The 19674-nt window shown below is 47.3% G+C and overlaps 1 protein-coding gene across 3 annotated transcripts in view; it reads left to right on the top strand.

The window, feature by feature from the left end:
• Positions 1 to 19329, top strand: part of FRMPD1 (FERM and PDZ domain containing 1) — a 137297-nt gene extending 117968 nt beyond the window's left edge. For all 3 annotated transcript variants that reach the window (XM_045562463.1, XM_045562462.1, XM_045562461.1), the window contains exons 8-16: positions 2856 to 2981; positions 4182 to 4301; positions 5527 to 5663; positions 6715 to 6841; positions 6973 to 7068; positions 8794 to 8976; positions 9841 to 9985; positions 12986 to 13792; positions 16830 to 19329. In XM_045562463.1, the coding sequence (XP_045418419.1) occupies positions 2856 to 2981; positions 4182 to 4301; positions 5527 to 5663; positions 6715 to 6841; positions 6973 to 7068; positions 8794 to 8976; positions 9841 to 9985; positions 12986 to 13792; positions 16830 to 19195 (4107 nt within the window). In that variant the 3' untranslated portion in view covers positions 19196 to 19329. The remainder of the gene's footprint in view (positions 1 to 2855; positions 2982 to 4181; positions 4302 to 5526; positions 5664 to 6714; positions 6842 to 6972; positions 7069 to 8793; positions 8977 to 9840; positions 9986 to 12985; positions 13793 to 16829) is intronic.
• The last annotated feature ends 345 nt before the right edge of the window (positions 19330 to 19674 follow it).

Genomic DNA, 19674 nt, shown 5'->3' with positions numbered 1-19674 from the left:
TAATACTGGTTAATCTTACTTGTCTGTAGTAGCCAAATTTTTTAAAGCAAATCTTTTAGCTCTTTATGAAAGAGACAGAGGTGTTATTAACAAATCCTATGGGTGAAAAAAGGAAAATCACTGTCAGTGCCTCAGTGACTTCTCTATCCCGCCCCCTTACCAAGGGAAGAGAAATTCTTATATAAGAAAACCCTGTTTCTCTAAATCGAGGAAAAGAATATGTTACTTGATCCAGGAAACATTTCTGAGACTTTCTGTGTGCCAGGCATTTTTGTGTGCCAGCTTGGCTATTGGTGATACAGAAACAAATTATCCAGGGTCACCCTCTTAGGAAGCCCAGAGTCATAGCATGGGGCTGGGGTGAGGAGTTAAGACTTGGGGATAAGTCATAAAGGGTAGTATGCTTAGGACCATGAAAGTGGGACAGAAGCAGTGTGGTATGGGCTCAGGGGAGAGAGAGCTTCCAGCTGGTTGGCAAGTAAAGGCCTCCAGGGAGTGGTAGCCTGCATAGCAGGTGTGGAAAGATCAGATGGACTTTGACAGGAGTGGGTCAGGAGTGATGTTTGAAGACGGCATGCAGACGTGGGGAACAGCACCAACAAAGACCCAGAGGTGGGCAAGTTTGGCAAATGTACGGGGCTTGCGAGCAGGGTGCATTGAGATAAGCAGGAGATGATGAAGAGGGAGTAGTTTAGCACCTGATACTTGAGAGGGCTGAATATTAAGCTGAGGAGTTTGGATTTTGGCCAGTGGGCCATGGGGAGCCACTGAATGTTCTTGAGCCAGGGAGAACATGACCAGTACAAGCCTTAGATAAGTTCCTCTAGATTAGGAATTAGCAAACTTTTTCTATAAGGGGCCAAATAGTAAATATTTTAGTTTTTTTCAGGCCACAGGTTCTCTGTCATAGTTACTCAACACTGCCATTATAGCGAATGGGCATGGCTACGTTCCCATAAAAGTTTAATTACAAAACCAGGCAGTGGGCCAGATTTGGTCCACAGGTTATGGTTTGCCAACCTTTGCTCTAGATGCAAGGTAGAGAATGGATGGGATGTGGGGAGGTCCATAGGACACTACTCTTCAAAGCCAGGAGAAATACATGAGCTCAAGGTAGATGTGGAAGAGTGGGGAAGAAGGGACAGAGTCAAGACACAGGGTTTCCATCACAGCCAGCACAATGCCTGGACACCACAGGCACTGAATTAATATCATTGAGTTGCAGAAGCAGATAGACTCTTCAGGACTTAGTCACTGGTTAGTTACGGGGTGTGATGGAACAAGTAGAGAGAGGACTCAGAATCGGGAGTCAGGAAGAATGGGGTGACATAAGTCCCCTAATGGTTTGGGACTTACTGAATTTGAGGTTCTAGCAGGACATTTATGATTTTTATTTATTCATCAAGTGAAAATTTGCTGAGCATTTACTACATGCCAACCAAGCATTGGATATACTGTCTGATGGCGCACAAGACAGGTGAGGTCCACATTCTCAGGGGGTTCACCATCCAGCAGGGCGAAAGACAATACGCAAGAAAAGAAGCACTAGGCCGGGCGCGGTGACTCATGCCTGTAATCCTAGCCCTCTGGGAGGCCGAGGCGGGTGGATCGCTCGAGGTCAGGAGTTCGAGACCAGCCTGAGCAAGAGTGAGACCCCGTCTCTACTAAAAATAGAAAGAAATTATCTGGCCAACTAAAAATATATATAGAAAAAATCAGCCGGGCATGGTGGCGCATGCCTGTAGTCCCAGCTACTCGGGAGGCTGAGGCAGTAGGATCGCTTAAGCCCAGGAGTTTGAGGTTGCTGTGAGCTAGGCTGCTGCCACGGCACTCACTCTAGCCCGGGCAACAGAGCGAGACTCTGTCTCAAAAAAAAAAAAAAAAAAAGAAAAGAAAAGAAGCACTAGCAATTAGCACGTACTGGATACTTACCATCCACCAGGTACTGCTCTAAGTGTCATATGGGGAAATTAATGTACAAAACAACCCTGTGAGGTAGGTGTTGATATTACTACCATTTTACAGATGCAAACACTAAGGCATAGAGAGTAAGCAATCTATCTAGGGACATACAGCTAGCAAGTGGTAGTGTAGGTTTAGAATACATTCACTTTACTATAGCTGTTAATTGAAGAAAATAATACTAAATAATGATGAGGGAAATAAACAGGAACCTGGGACAGAGAATAACAAGGACAATTACTTTTACATTCAGTGGCCAGAAGAGGTGGCATTTGAGCTGAGACTTGAAGGATGAGAAAGAAACAGACTTGTAAAGAGCAATGGGAAAAGTATACTAGGCAGAGGGAACAGCATGTGTGAATGCTCTGAGGCAGCAAAGCCCTTGTGATGACACAGGGCCTCTGGAGTGAACAAGAGGAGTGTGACATGGCAACTGTAATGCACAGAATTATGATTCCATTCTGTCAGCCACTCTGAGAAGCAGGCGTCATTATCCTCCATTTTGCAGAGGAAGAAACTGAGGTTCAGAGATTTCCCTCAGTCACATCACAAGTGGTTGGTGGGATTCTGCCTAGTAAGCAGTTGAAGACACAAACTGAGAATTCCAGAGTGGAGATGAATCCAGGGACATTGAGGAAAGAGGCAGAAGCGCCTACTGGATGGCTTCAACCTTCCAAGTGTGGGCGTGTGGGCGTGCTGGGGTCCGAGGAGAGGAGAGCGGTGGGTGCAGGGCCATGAGGGGCCTGACGAGCGGGAGCTGGAGCCCTGCCTGAGTTGGCAGTGAGCCCATCAGCACAGGCTTTTCTCTCCCTAGCTGCACCAAGAAGCAGAGAGAAGGCCAGAGAAGGCTTCCTTGTTCTCAAATGACCCCTGTGCCTCTCTGTGCCTGCTAGGACATCATCCTCACAGTGAAGGAGAAGCTGTCGATCCGAAGTATCGAGTACTTTGCGCTGGTCCTGGAAGAACAGTACAGTGTCTCACAGCTGCACCTGCTGCATGAGGAGGAGCTCATCCAGCAGGTAGGGAGGACCAACTGCCTGTTCCTGGCAGGCACAGGCCAGGCTGGCTGCACATCTCGGCCAGAACCTGTGGGGACAGGGCTCAGCACGTCTGCAGGTTTGATGCACTTCTCATGCCCCAGAAGGCAGAGCTTGCTCAGCCTGGGAATAACAGGACAAGAATCAGGCCCGATTTTCATCAGAGCACAGATTTAAGATCCCCGTTTGCAGACGTGAAGACAGAGGCTTAGAGAGGTAAGGTGATGTTCTTCAGATAATACAGCTAATAGAACCCCAATCTTTTGCTTCCAGCTCTGATGATCTGCCCTTGCACTTGCTGCCTTTGAGATGTTAGGGAAGCATTCTTCCTGTGTCTAAGCCCTTTTTGTGGGTCTTAGCCCCCGAGATGATCCCCGATGGCAGGATAGGGCAAACACAGCTGATCCATCTGTACCACTCAATCTTTCAGTCATTCAGTAATTTGTTGTACCAGTGTTTTAAAGCCAAACACAGGTTAATTCAACAAATACTCATTGAGTGTGTACTATTACAAAGATGAGTAGGATTTCAATAATTGGAAAATGGTAAGGGGCTTTTTAAGTGAGGGAACTGCATGAGTAAGACAAGACCTCATAGAAGCCCCTCTGAGCATTCCTCATCACAGATGAGTTCTTACCCAGTCACTCACCTGTTAGAAGGTTTGCTGCTTGCAGACTTTTTAATTACTTCCAGTCCATTTGCATTGGGAAAGAAAATCAAATTAAATCCCTAAAAGAGTTTAAGTGACAAAAAGTAAGATGCAGAATGGTATATATATTATTTGTGGAAGAGAAAAGAATATACATATGTTGACACGTGTGTGTGTCTGCGTGTGTGTGTGTCTGCGTGTGTGTGTGTGTGTGTGTGTGTGTGTGTGTGTATAGACTGTCTCTGGAAGGGGCACACAAGCAACTGGAGACTGGGATTTTCTCTTGAAAGGGGAACTCAGACATGGGTCAGGGGGAAACATCATCCTTTTGAATCTTTTACACTTTATACCTATAGGAAAGAAAGTCAAATTAGGAGCAAAGGTCTATGGCTATCTTGGGAAGCACTAAAATTGAAATCTCTTGGGACTAGCTTTCATTGTCTTTTTTTTTTTTAAAAAAAAGTAGTGTTGTAAAATAACTACAAGGACAAAAGCAGTTAGAAGATTAATAATATCTCCCTTACCCTTCACAGGTGGTAGAAAGGGAGGAGTCACATGACTACCGCTGCCTCTTCAGGGTGTGTTTTGTTCCCAAGGACCCCCTGGACCTCCTGAAGGAAGACCCTGTGGCCTTTGAATACCTCTATCTGCAGGTGATTGTGTCTGTGCTTCCTAAAATAACAGTGGTTGTTCCCAATGATGGCACATTGGGTTATTTTGAACATAACCTCAAGGCAATTAAGCAATTCTCTGATAGGGATTATCTTTATCTGAAGGAGGATGGGCTTGATTATCCCTCAGAATTCCCTTTTCTGTCACTGGGTTGCTATGTTATGAGATTTGCAATATAATAATGAAATTCAGGCTTAGTCTGCAATGTGGATGATATATTTTCTAATACCATTTTAGGATCTTTTTTTTTTTTTTTTTTTTTTTTTGAGACAGAGTGTCACTTTGTTGCCCGGGCTAGAGTGAGTGCCGTGGCATCAGCCTAGCTCACAGCAACCTCAGACTCCTGGGCTTAAGCGATCCTACTGCCTCAGGCTCCCTAGTAGCTGGGACTACAGGCATGAGCCACCATGCCCGGCTAATTTTTTTTTTTTGTATGTATATTTTTAGTTGGCCAGATAATTTCTTTCTATTTTTAGTAGAGACGGGGTCTCACTCTTGCTCAGGCTGGTCTCGAACTCCTGACCTCGAGCGATCCACCCGCCTCGGCCTCCCAGAGCTAGGATTACAGGCGTGAGCCACCGCGCCCGGCCCCATTTTAGGATCTTTAGAATTACAGTTTGTATTGCTAAAAGGGGCTTTAGTGCTTCAAAGCCTCATTTTAGAGATGATGAAACTCAGTCTTGGAAAGGTCACATGATTTGTTGGGGTCACCACTTAGTGGCAGAACCATCCACTTAGTCGTTCCTTGACCCCTAGCCTGGTCTTCCGCCTTAGGTGAGAGTTATTATTTCATTTTTATTCTGATGAAGAATTATTTGGGGGGCATCACCGTTTTACAGATGAGATAACCCAGACTAGGTGGATTAATTTGCCCAAAGCCTTGCAGAAATGGTTGCAGAGCATAATAAGAATAATAACAGTGCCATCAATGATTTATGTTGTATAATGTGTGCCTTATACCTGCTTTCATACACATTATCTAATTTCAACCTCACAGGAACTGTGTAAGGTAGGTTTATTCTCATTTAGCAATGGAAGATACCAATGCTCAGAGTCTTAGTAACTTATCTAGGGTCACACAGCCAAAAACTGTCAGAGCCAGCTCTTAAAGCTGAGCTCCTAGTCCTGCTACCTTTCACCTAAGAGAACCAGGGGACACAATATATCTGTTCTTGTTTCCTAACTGCTCTATCCATTCTCTTCTAGAGCTGCAGCGATGTGCTCCAGGAACGCTTTGCTGTGGAAATGAAATGCAGTTCTGCACTCCGACTCGCAGCCCTGCATATCCAGGAGCGGACCTATGCATGTGCCCAGCCACAGAAGATCTCTTTGAAGTATATAGAGTGAGTGGCAGGGGACAGCAGCTGCACTGCACTTGTAACTTGTTGCCCCCTGTCCGGGATGGCCAGATGCCACAGAAAGCTGATATTCACCCACCGACATATCTATCTGTCTGTCATCTTTCCATCCCGCCTGGCTCCCCTGGATGTCAGAACCTGCTCCCAGTCCAGATGGAATGACACAGGATCCCCTTGTAAACTCCTAGTTCCTGGGGGATATCTTGGGAAATCAGTTGACAACTTCAGTGTTAAGCTTTTCTTAGGGCAAGAATGCCTTGGAAATTAATTTTTCCTGGGGGTGTGAACAAATTCCTAGAGCATTATATCCCCACTAGGGCAGTTTCAAGTCCTAAGATTCCAACACCTCCTCATTCTTAGCTTAGAGTTGCTCTGGGTGGCATCACCCAGGTTTGCCAAGCCCCTCCACAGATCTCAGCTCTGTCCTGTCTGGGCATCAAAATCAGATGGGGAGTCATATTTTAAAAACACAGCAGGTCCTTGGCCCTACCCCTGATGTATTGAGTCAAATCTCTAGGGAGTGAGGTTTGAGAATCTGTATTTTCAACAAGTTTGTGGGAGACTTTGAGGCTGCTTGGCTGGCATCATTCTGAAGCTTGGCCTTGGAGATTCGTTGGTGCTTTGTGTTGCCCCATGAGAGTGTTATACATGTGCTGTCATTTGTCACACAGGTTGTAGTGAAAAAGATTGAGAACTCCTGTTCTGATTAATAGAGTACTACTCCAAGAGTAATGAGCTCCCAGAATGATTAAGGGGGTTTAATTCCTGAATGGCTGTGGTGATTTTTGTGGAGTGTGTGTTTGTGTGTGTGTGTGTGTGTGTGTGTGTGTGTGAGAGAGAGAGAGAGAGAGAGAGAGAGAGAATATACATGTGTGTGTGAAAGAAAAATATGTATATAATTCTTCCACTGGAGAATGAGGCTCATAATTGCTGTATTGTGGGAACATGAAGTACTGAATAAAATGTACTTATGCTCTTCATTAGAGCCAAGTACACTGCAAAAATGGGCCTCCTTGTCTCCAATGTCTCATGGCAGGAAAGACTGGGGAATAGAAAACTTCATATCTCCAACTTTACTCCGAAATATGAAAGGCAAAGACATCAAGAAAGCCATTAGCTTCCACATGAAGAGGAACCAGAATTTGCTAGAACCCCGACAAAAGGTAATGTCACAGTGGCCTCTGGTGACCCACCCAGCTGTCTGTTGTGAGACCTCAGAGAAAAGATTTTCAACATTGCTTGGATTTTAGGAGAGTAAATAACTCTGATGTCAACATTGTTTTTTCTATTTAAGCAACTTATTTCTGCCGCTCAGCTACGTTTGAATTATCTACAGATCCTCGGGGAACTCAAGACTTACGGTGGGAAAATATTTAATGCTACTTTAATGGTATGTATTAGAGAACTGTGGAACCCTACTCTTATAAGGGACCTTAGAGGTCCTCTGAAAATCAATGTATCTTTTAGCCTAAAATTCCTGAGAACTCTTATCATGTGCTAGAATTTGTTCGGGAATCTAAAACATACACCATTGGCAAGTATTTTTCATGTTTTGCTTTCACCATCTACCGTCTAGCTCTGTGACAGATTGTGCGGGAGGCAGAGCTGAATAGAAGGACAAAACAAGCTACCCAGTAAGACTAAGCAAAGCCATGAGACACATACAGAGCTATTGCTGTGGAGTTAGATGACAGAGGGTAGCTCTGCTAGCTTCAGGATGAGGACAGAGAGAAGAAGGGATTAAAGGAGGCCAAGAAGGTTGGATTGGGCTAGACTTCAGCATAGAGGAAAGGCATTCTGGTGAAGGGCACTGTAAGCAGTTTACTCTGGAGCTTTGGGTGTATGAAGGTGAAGAGGGAAAATTAGAAATCATGAAGGAAAGATAGGAATGTTAGACCGCTGGGCTGGGGCCTCTGTTGTTCAGAAGACTGGAAGAACTGAGGGGTGGGCCTGAGAAGGGAAAAGAGAAGCAGAAGAGCCTTCTGCTCTGTTCCTGTTCTTCCTCCCCCGCCTTTTTTGGAGCCTAGGCCTATAAGCATGTGCTTTTTAGCAATCAGTGTGGGTGGGTGTGGTTTGAGGGGACTCTCCCCCATCACTGTCAGCCCCAGAACTCTCCAGCACAAAGCTGATTACCAATTAGAGGTTAGGTTTTTTTATATATATATATTAACAGAACTCCTTTGAGAGGATTTGGTGTGCTTCTCAGTCATTTACAGTGATGGGTCAATTTAATCAGATTGTTGCCCTAACAATGTAGAGAATCAATGTTTTGAGAGAAAGGAAGAGCATCATATAGTTAGAGAAGGGGAAAAAATAGATGGAGTCTTTGTTTAAGCAGAAGACCCAAAAAATGGAAAAGAAACCCAGAAAGGAAGCTTTTGAAAAAAGGTACAAGAAGAACTTTCCAATTTTTCCAAGGCTAATTCTGCCTTCTCCCAGCTGTCCAGTTCCTGTCCCTAGTCTCCTTTTGCTTAGGAAGGAACTGGTGATGGGAGAAGCAACCAACCACATTGAACTGGCTCAGGGTGTTTGCTGGGCACTAGGGGTTACAAATAGAGATAAATACAGACTGTGTTGTCAAGGAACTTGACATGGAATTATTATTGACTTGAATACTAATAATTACTATAAGAAATCATAAGTGCTCAGTGCTATCAGAGAAGTACAGAGGAAATAGTGTGAGCACAACAGAGAGGAAAGAGACTAACCTGGTTCAAGGAGGCTGAGATGAGGTAGCTGCTTTCTACAGGCAGTAGGTTTTGATGAAAGCTTTTAAAGAAGGGTTAGGATTTAAACAAATATTGATGCAGGTAAGGGATTCCAAGAGGAAGACACAGAATGAATATAGGCACATAGGTATGAAAGTACAGATTGTATTTATGGAACAGGTAGTAGTCTTCTGGCTGAGCACTCTATTGGAAAGGGTCTTATGGGAGATAAATTTATATTTGATTTAGCTGTAGTTGGGGCTCAAGTTAGGCAATAGTCTAGGGGAATGGTGGTAGCTCCTAAGGTAGGAATCAAGGAGTTTAGAGAGAGGTGTTATTTCTTACAGGTACAATGTATTTTCACTAGCTTGTGAATGGAAACTAATTCCCCTTCCACCCTTCTGCAGTTACAGGATAGAGAATCCTACATTGCCCTTCTAGTTGGAGCCAAGTATGGGATTAGCCAGATTATCAATAGCAAACTCAACATCATATCCACATTGGCAGAGTTTGCAAACATCAGTCGCGTAGATCTGACAGAAGAGTCTGAGAAAGTGAGCATGGTCAAAGTGTATCTTCAGGACGTCAAGGTAACACAAGGGGGAGAGATTCTGAATCCAGCTTCTGGAATTTGGGGCTAAATTATTCTAAGGTAGTTTATATGATTTTTGAATAATAATAAAGTCTAATGTCCAACATCTGCTTAAGAGGATGGATTGTCCATCCTGTCCCATCAAAGGGAAAGTGGTTAGCAGTGCATTTTCCTGGGAAGGTCCTAAAAGGTATTTAGTATAAACTGAGCTGGACCACGTTCTCTCCTGATGGAGAAGTTCCTACTGGGTTCAGAAACTTAGATGGAAAACAGCAGAGGATTTTTATCACACATGCATGAGACCAGATGGGTGCCCAAGAGTTTTGAGTGGCAGAAATTAATATGGGCAAATAGTGCAGGGTACCTCCTGAGCCTCTCTGAAGGCTCTTACATTTATTCTGCCCTCCTTTGATTTAATTCCAACATGCTCAAGAAGGTTGCATTATTCTTCTTATCACTGTCTTCATTCTCCATTTGTTCTTGCTCCTTTTCCTTTTCTAGTCAAGTCTTGAAGAGTCCCCAATGCATGAATGAGAAGGGTAGGGTGGGGTGGTTGGGGTGGGAGTCTGGGGTAGAGGATGGAGAGGCAGGAGACATATAGATTGGATGACAGGAACCCACTCTGCATGTGTGATATGTGTGTGGGGGAGTGTGTGTGCATGTGTGAGTGCATGTGTGATTGTGTCTGTATATGTGCATATGTGTATGTTCATTTAAGCCGTGCAGGTGAGAACATGGAGCACCAGGAGGCCTGCCTATGGATTTACTTGAAATCTCTCATTGGCCTCACACTGTATTGCTGTCAGTCTTCAGACTGTCCTCTGGCCCTTGATAAACATGAACGTTCTCTTTGCCTTCCAAGGTTCTGACTTTGCTGCTGGAATCGAACAGCGCAAAAGACCTAGCCTGTCTAATTGCTGGGTACCACAGGCTGTTTGTTGACCCGGTTACCTCCATTTTCCTCTGGCCTGGAAACAAACAAGTGCACCGGGTATCTGCTGAAGAAGGTGAGGCACTGAGTCTTGCCCCAGTAAGAACAGGCCATTTCACTGGCTTTGTAGGTAAGGACAGCCTACAGGTGGTGAATTGAATCGAGATGAGACTTCAACTCAAGTGGATGAGAGCTATTTCTCCATTTAATTCCTGGAAAACTGTTGTTGATCTTTCCTGAATACTAAATAGAGAAGCTTTATTTGTGCCTGAAATTCTCCAAAAGCCAAGGAATGCTGTTGAAGATCTCTGATTCCCTATAGTATTTTCTGAAATCATCTCTAAGATCCACTGTATTTTATCATCTTTTCTCATCAAAAAAAGATGCCACTTACTTGTTCAGAAAGTAGATAACCTTGCTCCTCTTTCATACTTATGCACTCTTTTGCATTCTCTGGAATTATAATAGAAATTCCTCAACCTTACATGTTTAGAGGAAGAAGGTATCTGGAAGACAAAAGGGATTTGAAATCATATGTAAGGAATGAAGAAGTGGAAGGCAGGTGAGACAGTCTCCCAGGCCAACTCCCAGTTTCTGTCAGGTTTTTGCATCCACACTGTGGATGCAGCATTTTCCCACTGGTACGCTGATAAGTGTTTAACAGCTGTCTCTGCAGGGCAAAAAAATTCTGATTTGAAGCAATTGCCTAATTCTGTGGGATAAGCACTCCCACCATGGCTAATCTCAAGCCACTAATGTGATGTCACTGAACGTGAAGGTGGGAAGAGGTGCTCAGTAGCACATCACTATAGAGTGTTTCCTCCATATGGATGAAATAGGCATAAATCATCTCAGTGGAATAGATAAAATACAGGAAAATACTGAGGCAGTAATGAGCTTTGGGTATTTGTTTTTACGCAATGTATTTGTGAAGGAGGGATGATACCTCAGAGTCTGGTCAGGGAGACAACACGGAGTAGGAGCAGTACTGTTATGGAGGTTGGTGGCGGGAGGGACTGCGCTGCCAGGCAGGCAGCGGTGATCAGAGAAAGTGCTCTAAAGGAAGAAATAGATCTTGAAGAACATGCTCGAGTTAACCAGGCAAAGGAAGGAGGAGAGATCATTTGGGGTAGAGGGGACATGGAGGCATGATACAAGGGCAAGGTCATGATCTGTAAGAAGCTCTCTGGGTGGCTGGAGCATGGTGAGGAAGGCTGCAGTGGCTGACCAGGCTGTTAAGGAGGGGTTGGGCCATAGATGCAATGAGGATGCTAAAAAGGGATATAAGCCATCCTGTGAGAGAGAACTAGCTAGATAAAGGAGGAGTCAGGGCCATCCTGTGAGGGTGACTAGACTAGAGAATGGCTGTCCATTGAGGTGGAATAGGCTGCTGAGGAGAGACAGGAATGTCCTGTGAAGGTGACTGGGCTTCTGAGGAGTGTCAGTGCTGTCCTGTGAGGGGGCCTAGTCTGCTGCAGGAGTGTCAGAGCCGTCCTGTGAGGTATACTAGATTGCTGAGGAGGGTGAGGGGGGACAAGAGTACTGAGGAGGGTCAAGGCCATGCTGTAGGGGGGACTAGACTGCTGAGGAAGGTGAGAGCCAACCTCTGAGGGAATTAGACTTCTGAGGGATGGTCCTATTTTTCTTGTGAGGTAGATGTGATTGCTGAGGAGCATCTGGACTGTCCTGTGTTGGGGACTAGGCTGGTGAGGATCGTGTGGGCCTTCCTCTGAGGGCATGAGACTACTCAGGATGGTCTGGGTTTTTCTCTGAGGGGGACTAGATGGCTGAGGAGGGTCAGGCGCATCCTGTGAGGGGGGATATACTGCTGAGGAGCATCTGGACCATTGTATGTGGGGCACTAGACCACTGAGGAATGTGAGGGCCATTCTCTCGAGAGGACTAGACTGCTGAGAATGGTCCCACCTGCCTTGGGAGGTAGAGGAGACTGTTGAGAAAGGTGAGGGCCATCCTTTGAAGGGGAGTAGACTGCTGATAAAGGTCAGGGCCATCCTTTGAGGGGACTAGACTTTTGAGAATGGTCTCATCACTCTTATGAGGTGGATGTAACTGGTGATGAGGGTCAAGGGGGTCCTGTGAGGGGACTAGACTTGAGGAAGGTCAGGGCAGTCCTGTGAGGTGGACTGTACTGCTGAGGGGCATCTGGGCTGTCCTGAGTGGGGGACTAGGCTGCTGAGGAGCTTGAGGGTGGTCCTGTGAAGGGGACTAGACTGCTGAGGAAGGGCAGGCCTGTCTTGTAAGCGAGGCATCAATGCCACACTCTGATTATAACTCTAGTGGGAGAAGTTAGACTCTCTTCTGTAGGCAAGGGAAGGCTTGCATGGGTTTTAGCATGTTGTGTTGTGATTAGAGAAAGGTTTTAGAAAGGTCACTCAGGAGGCTTTTGGGGAGAAATGAAATCGGAGACCTGCCTCAATGTCTTTCACCTTCCCGTCATGAATCCTTCTGCCATACTTGTAGCCAGATGAGTTTTCACTGTGCTGAGAGGCCCATAGCACAGTGGATCTTCAAGGCCAGACTTCAGCATGATGCCTGCCTGGCAGCCTCAAAGTCCCCATAAAGTTGCTAAAAAATACAGATTCTGAGGCCCCACTTCCTAGAGATTTGACTCAGTACTCAGGAGTAGGGGAAGGATCTGTTTTATTTTTTTTAAAAATATGATTCCCCGTCTGGTTTTGAAACTCAGACAAGACAGAGCTGAGATTTGGTGAGGGACTTAGCAAACCTGGGTGATGCTGCCCATGGCAAAGTGAAATCTAATTAAATCCCCACCATGTTTCCATGAACAGATAGATCTCTTTCTAAGTAGGGGTAGAGTTAATCCTGTCTCCTTTAGGTGGCTCATGCAGATGAGGGACAAGTGGTCTGATGGTACGGGGATAACATGGAATTTGGCATTTCTCAGATTCTGTGTTAGTCTAGGGTGATCTTGTACCAGTCACCCTTCTGGTCCTCAGTTTTCATATCTGGCAAGGGAGAGGAGGCAGAGGGACACACAGCCATCTGCCAGTCCTGGAATGCTGTTTTGTAATCCTTGGTGTCCCCTGTGTTGCAGGCTACGAATCCAGGGCTTGCAGCGATTCAGAGGAGTCCTCTGAAGTGGACTGCATACTAGAGCCTCTCTCTGACAGACACCTGGTGAAGCTGGGCCCCTGCAGACCACCTGTAAAAGAGGAGCAGCCTCCTGGGAACAGCCCTACACCTGAGGTGGCCAGGAGAGACCCAAGCATGTGTGGGGCCAGCAGCATTACAGACAGTGCCGAATCTGAGGCATCCAACTCAGCCAACACGGAGAGCCGAGGCTCTAGGACCAGTGGCTCGAGTGAGTCCATGGATGCCCTGGAAGAGGACGACCTGGATGCCTGCTCCTCCAGTAGGTCCACCTTCTTCCACTTTGGCTTACCAGGCCTCCCAGAGAGTACCGATTCTACCAGCCAAGAGGAGAGGAGCCGGATTGAAACCAGTGGCTTCCTCTGTCTCCTGGATCTGGCCCAGAGAGCCAACCTTCAGTGCCAGAAGACAGAGTTTTCTGAGAGTCCCACTCCTGACACATTCAGCTGGGGACCAGAACTGAGCACAGTCAGGCTGGACCCCAGGCTGTACGAAGGCAGCCGGACCGACTACTACAGCCTGTGCTCCAGCCTCTCCCTGGCCAGCCACCTGAGCGATAGTTCAGAGAGCACAGCATCCCGGCAGTGGGGAGCCCCACCAGCCTGGGGTCAGCAGGGCTGGACTGAGGCCCAGCCCAGCTCCACACTGGAAGCCCTGGCCCTGCACCCGCCGCTGGCCTTTGAGGATGGCAGCTCGGATGAGGAATACTATGATGCAGCTGATAAACTCACACCCCCAGACACCCTCTCAGGTGAGCCCTCCCCAGCAGGTCTGCAGACTCAGCAGACAGTTTCTGAGTAACCCCCAGGGGCCAGAGCCCAGGGCCTAGGACCAAGCTTGAGAGAAAGATACATGAGTAAAGCAGGGCCTTGTCCACTTTTGAGGAGGCAGACCTGGATGCTGTAGACAAACTGCAAGTGTCATGGCTTCAAATCAGGGCTGCAAGGGACGTTCAGAGAATTGTGGGCAAGCAGAGATTGGAGGGATTCAGTCAACAATGGGAATCAGGGAAGGCTTCCCAGAGGAGGCAGCAAATGGGCTGCCTTGTGGGATTGACAGAATTTACAAAAAAGAAAAATGTTTGATAGGAGTGCACAACAACAGAAAGCTACTCTGTCATTATTGACCCTGAAGCTACATTAAATGAGGTCTTGAAGCAAGAAGAACCTGACTGACAGGCCATCAATGGACCTGCAAGGCCTTTTGGGGGCCAAGGGACCCTGACATCAGAAGGTAGGGAGCCAGGCACAGTGGCTGACACCTGTAATCCTAGCACTCTGAGAGGTCGAGGCAGGAGGATTGCTTGAGCTCAGCAGTTCGAGACCAGCCTGAGCAAGAGTGAGACCCCATTTCTACTAAAAATAAAAAAGTTAGCCAGGTGTGGTGGCACACACCTGTAGTCCCAGCTACTTGGGAGGCTAAGGCAGGAGGATCACTTGAGTCCAGGAGTTTGAGGTTGCAGTGAGCTATTATGCCAGTACAGTCTAGCCAGGGTGACAGAGCAAGACTCTGTCTCAAAAAAAAAAAAAAAAGATAGGGCATCTGTTGGCTGTGTTCCTATAAGGTTCCTCATATATTTCTCCACAAAGTATGGAGTGTCCTTCCACATGAAATCATTTCAAAGCTGATCTGAGATCCTTGTAGGACACATGCATGTGCCTACACAGTCACACACACACATACACTGCATTCTGAAGGAAAAATATTGGAAAATAGCACAGAGATATCCTGTTGCTCTCTGAGCCCCTATTCCCCGCCCTCCGGTCATTTACCACTGCTCTGGGGAGAAAGGCCAACTCCTTCGTGAGCCCTGTGAGACCCTTTAAGGCCCTCTGTGACATGGCCTCTGCCTATCTCTCTCTCTCCTCCTGAGTCCTGTCTCTGCATTCCTGCCACATGCCACACAGACCTCCTTGCCACTTTTCACAAGTGCCAACTTCTTTCCCACCTCCAGCCTTTGCACACTCTGCTCTCTCTGCCCCAAACATTCCTCACCCCGATCCTTGGCTGCTGGTGCCCACCCGCCAGGTCCCCAGCTGGAAGCTCACTTTCTCAGGGAACATTTCCCAGACTTCCCAGACCAGGGCAGGTCTCTCTATCTCTGTCACACCTTCTTAAAGCACCCTAGGGCTTTTCCTGCCTGGCACTTAGAATTGCCTGTGATTATAAATATATATATATATATATTTATTTGTACGATTTTGTGTTGATATTTTTCTCCATCACTAGCCTGAGAACTTTGAGTGTGGGAACTGTGTGTCCCCAGCACACAGTGTCTGGCAATTGTTGCTAAATGAATGAATGAACTCTCCACCGTCTACCCTGAGTTAATAATTGACTGTGCTGCCAGGGAAAGGACAAACCACGCCAGACTGTGCAGTGCTTCCCAAAGAACCCAGACAACAGCTTTCTGTGCCCACGGCCTGCCCTGCCAGGCCAGCCATTGTGCTGGAGGTAGGATAGGGACATGACAGAGACCATTAGGCAGGGCCCTTTACGAGAGTCTAGTCAGGGACATAAGGTTCATACTGGATGGTCTGTTTCCCACAGGGAACCAGTGTGGTGTTGAGAAGAGAGCCTAAAACTGGGATTCTTGAGCCTGACTTCTGGTCTGGCCCCTGCCTCACTGTGGGGGCCCCTGCCTCGCTGTGGGAGCTCCTCCTTCTTTGGGCCTCAGAAACTTCTGTGGTCAGTGGCTATTGGTAGTCTGGGGCAGCAGCTCCCAAACATGGCTGGGCATCAGAGTCACCTGAGGGGCCTTGTTTAAAAACTATAGATTCCTCAGCCCTCGCCTCAGAGATTCTGATTTAGGAGGTCTGGGGAGCAGCCTAGGATTTGATGAGATCTCTGATAGCGTGCAGCCAGGTGGGGAATGACTGGTCTGAGTGTACTAGCTCCCTGATTCTCCAGTGCTGGGCTCTCATCCCAATTCCTTCTGGCCGATTCCCAGGACTCCTTTACAACAGTGCTTCTCCTCTCATAAAGACCCATCCCAGCATGCACAAAACCCGTCGTGCCTATGACTGAGAGCTCTGGCCCCTTTTTGTCAACAGAAATCGCCTTCAGAACCCTCACACAAAATGACAGTAATAACAATAATAGCAGCAGCTCCCTTTCAGTGAACACCGATTAGGCACAGGCATTCTGTGCTATGTGCTTTACAATAATGCACTGATTCATTTAACCTGCATGGCAGGACTGATTGGTACCATTGGTACTAACAGACTTGGGTTAATGTAAGCACAAAGAAGAAATGTCAGAAGGACATAAGATAGCTCATAGAACTGCTGGCAAGCCTAAGAACTGGGTTCAGAGATGGACAGCAACCAAACCAGGAGTCTGGGTAGCAGGATTTCTTATGAGTATTGTCAGGACATTGTGGCTGGAAAGAATGGACTCTACTTTTATTATTTTTTAATGTGTTAGAGTTTGAAATTCCGAGGAATCATAAATCTGAGCACTTGGCTGGTGTGGACAAGGCACCTTCATTAATAGTTCCAGTGGACTGTAACCATTGTGGAGATGTCATTCCCTGAGAGAAAGTTGAGGGACTGTAACCAAAAGACAATAAAATGTAACTTGGGCAACCAAAAATTTTAAAAAAGATCTATCACAATTATCATCCCCCTCTTTCAGATGAGGCAGTTGAGGAGATCAAAATTTAACTTGCCTAAGGTTATTCAGCCCTGCCAGGATTTGAACCCAGGCAAACCCAAGGCCTGAGTCCAAGCTCTATGAAGCTCTTTGTTTTTTGCCTTTTATGTACTTTTTCCTTTCTTGACTCCCAGGGCCCAGAGCTGTTTCTGATGCAGAACTCGGTGCCACAAGCTTTCCAAGTAAGGCCAGCGCTTGCAGCTCTGAGAACAGCCTAAATGCTGGGCCAGATGGAAGAGAGCCAAGCAGGAGGCGAGGGGTGAAGAAGTATGCCAAGACCCTGAGGAAAAGGAGGTCTTTCCTACAGACTGACTACACCTCTCAGGTCTCGTTTCCCCTGGAGCCATCAGCCTCCTTGGAGAACATGGACGATGTGTGCTACTATGACAGGGAACCCTATATGGCCCTCAGTGCACCCTCCCCAACTGTGTCCTCTCTGCAGGATGTGCAAGGTGAGCCTGGCCTCCTGGAGACCAAGGCCCTGGGGCTGCTGGCTCCCCTGAGGGAGACCAAAAGCACAAACCCAGCCTCCAGAGTCATGGAGATGGAGCCCGAGACCATGGAAACCAAGTCTGTCATCGATTCTAGAGTGTCTTCTATCTCTGCCATTCGCCTCCGGATTGACTCCAGCCATAAAGAGAATCCTGGAGTTTCTCCTTTGACTACTACAGTTGCGAGTTTCTCAGCAAGCACTCCTCACTGTTCCAACCCAGCTTCATTTGGCCCAGATACTGCTAAGGCAGAGCCTTCCCAAATCTTATCTTCATTTCAAGAACCAGATGGCATTGCCCCCAAAGAACTTGCCACAGAGTGTGGGGACAGCTCCTTCCCTCTTTCCAGTGGTGACCCTAACCCAGACAAAGTCTGCCTGGCCATCAGCCCAGGGCCACATAATATCTCTCAAGGAGGCACACTAGAGCTGGGAGGAGTCCAGTTGGAAATGGGATTGGGATCTTTTTGTATAAATCATATGCAAGAAACTGCCTCCAAATACACAGAGCCTTTGTTGTCTCCTGGAGATGGGCCTAGAAGTGATGAGTGTGGAATAAATTCAGAAGAGAAAATGGTTTCTATGCCTACAAAGGAAAAGCAACAAGGACGACTATCTTTGGAAAGTGACAGAGAAATTACAAACAAAAATGGCATCTCCTTATTTCAGGCGGAATCTGGGAAGGATTCAGGTGACCTCAAGGGTGAAGTGTCAAATGCTGTTTCACAGGTTCTTGATGTTAGTACTTCAGCTAGTGAAATAATAACCTCCCTCTCCTTGGATGCTCCTGGAACAGGGGATGAGCAGACCCCACCACATACCCCCAGACACCCTCAAGGACAAAGTGGAGGCCAAGGCTTCCAGGCCCAAGAACAAAAACTATTGGCAGAGTTGGATTTAGACCCTGATTTCTTACTTGAGGAGCCGACCATTTCCTCAGCCTTCCCTCCAGAGGGGGTCAAGGCAGAGCCACTTAACCATGTGATAGGGGAAGATAAAGCCCCTAGGGACACCCCTCAGGGGGTTCCAGGGCCTTCCTTGCCAAAGGCACTACCATGTACACAAGAGGAGCCTCATTTAGAAGCTTCAAACCATTTCTCACTTCCAGAAAGCAAAGATGACAACTCTAGCATCTGCATTCCTGCTGAGAAATCTTTTCTATGCTTTGCCCCAGAAAGACATCCTGAAGTTTCTGCCAGCCTGAGGATGGCCACATCTTTGAGGTTTGCGGGCATGAATGAGACAGTGACCCCCAGTATTGGGATGGAGCAGTGCAGCTGTCAGTTCTCCTATGCCACATGCTTTCGTGGCCTGCAGCCTGAGACAGAGGAAGAAGACAGGGACTTGGAAGCACACCCTACAGCTCCCCTTACCTCACCGCCCTCTGCAGGAAGCCAGGTGGTTCTGCCCTGGAGGTCTGCCAGAGCCCATAGCTGCAGCACGGTGCCCCTGCCAAGGAAAAGCCACATCTGGCCAGAGTACTGCTCCCGAGCTCTGAGAAAGCTGAAAGCTGCTCCTGCCAGCCCCCCTGAGGGCTTCATCCAACTCATGGAAAGCTTGCTGGAGCTACAAGACATTTTAGAAGCTTCCTGGGGGGTTGGAAACAAACATCCCCCAGAGAAGTGCACCTGGCACTTTTCTGAAAGCCGGAGCCGCCTCTGCATGGGCTCCCAGAAGCTGCTGTCGAGCTGTCAGCATGTTATCAAAATAGATCAGTCCCCTGAAGAGAGGCAGGGGGCTGTGCGTGACACTTTCCAGCACCTGGTCCAGCTGGCCGGCCTGTGCTTTCAGTTCACAGACTGCAGCCGCTGCTCTGCCCGGCACAGGGAAGCAGCCAGGAACCTCAGGGATGTGGTGTACACCTACCACCAGTTTGTAGAGGCCGCTAAATTGACCTGCGAGAAAGGCTACCATGACCTGAGTGTGAAACTCCTGGCCCGTCAGTGCACAGCCCTCACAGCTGCCGTGTTCTGTTTGACCCAGAAGTTCCGGGCATCCACTGCCCTGTGAGCAGGCCAACTGCCCATGGGCCCCCTGCCCTGCCCTGCCCTTCCTTGGACACTTCCCTGAGAAGCCTCTTCCATTCCCCACCCACCCCTTTCAAATGTTTACTATATATTCAAATAAACTGCTGCTTAAACTTGGCCCGAATCATGCAGAGTGATAAGTTTGAGTCAAAAGCATTCACTCATATTCATTCAACAAACATTCACTGGATACTGCCTTTGTGCCAGGCCTTGTGCTAGGAGCCTAGGATTTATAGATGAGTAAGACAAGTCCCTGCGACTGATCAGGACGTTCACACACCTTCTGGGGTGCAGAGTAGCAGATCACCGTCAGTAAAGTATGTAGCATAAAAGGAGCATATCCAGGGGTATAGAAGTAAAAGAAGTCACAAACTTTGTCCCAAGAAGGCAGGGATGAGGAAGGAAGGTGGGGGTCACTGAAAAACACATTCTTGACTTCTCATATGACACTGACGTGGCAAT

Source organism: Lemur catta, chromosome 10 (genome assembly GCF_020740605.2).
Source record: "Lemur catta isolate mLemCat1 chromosome 10, mLemCat1.pri, whole genome shotgun sequence".
NCBI lineage: Eukaryota > Metazoa > Chordata > Mammalia > Primates > Lemuridae > Lemur > Lemur catta.
Note: the sequence above shows the minus strand (reverse complement) of the source record. Positions and strands in the feature narration are given on the sequence as shown.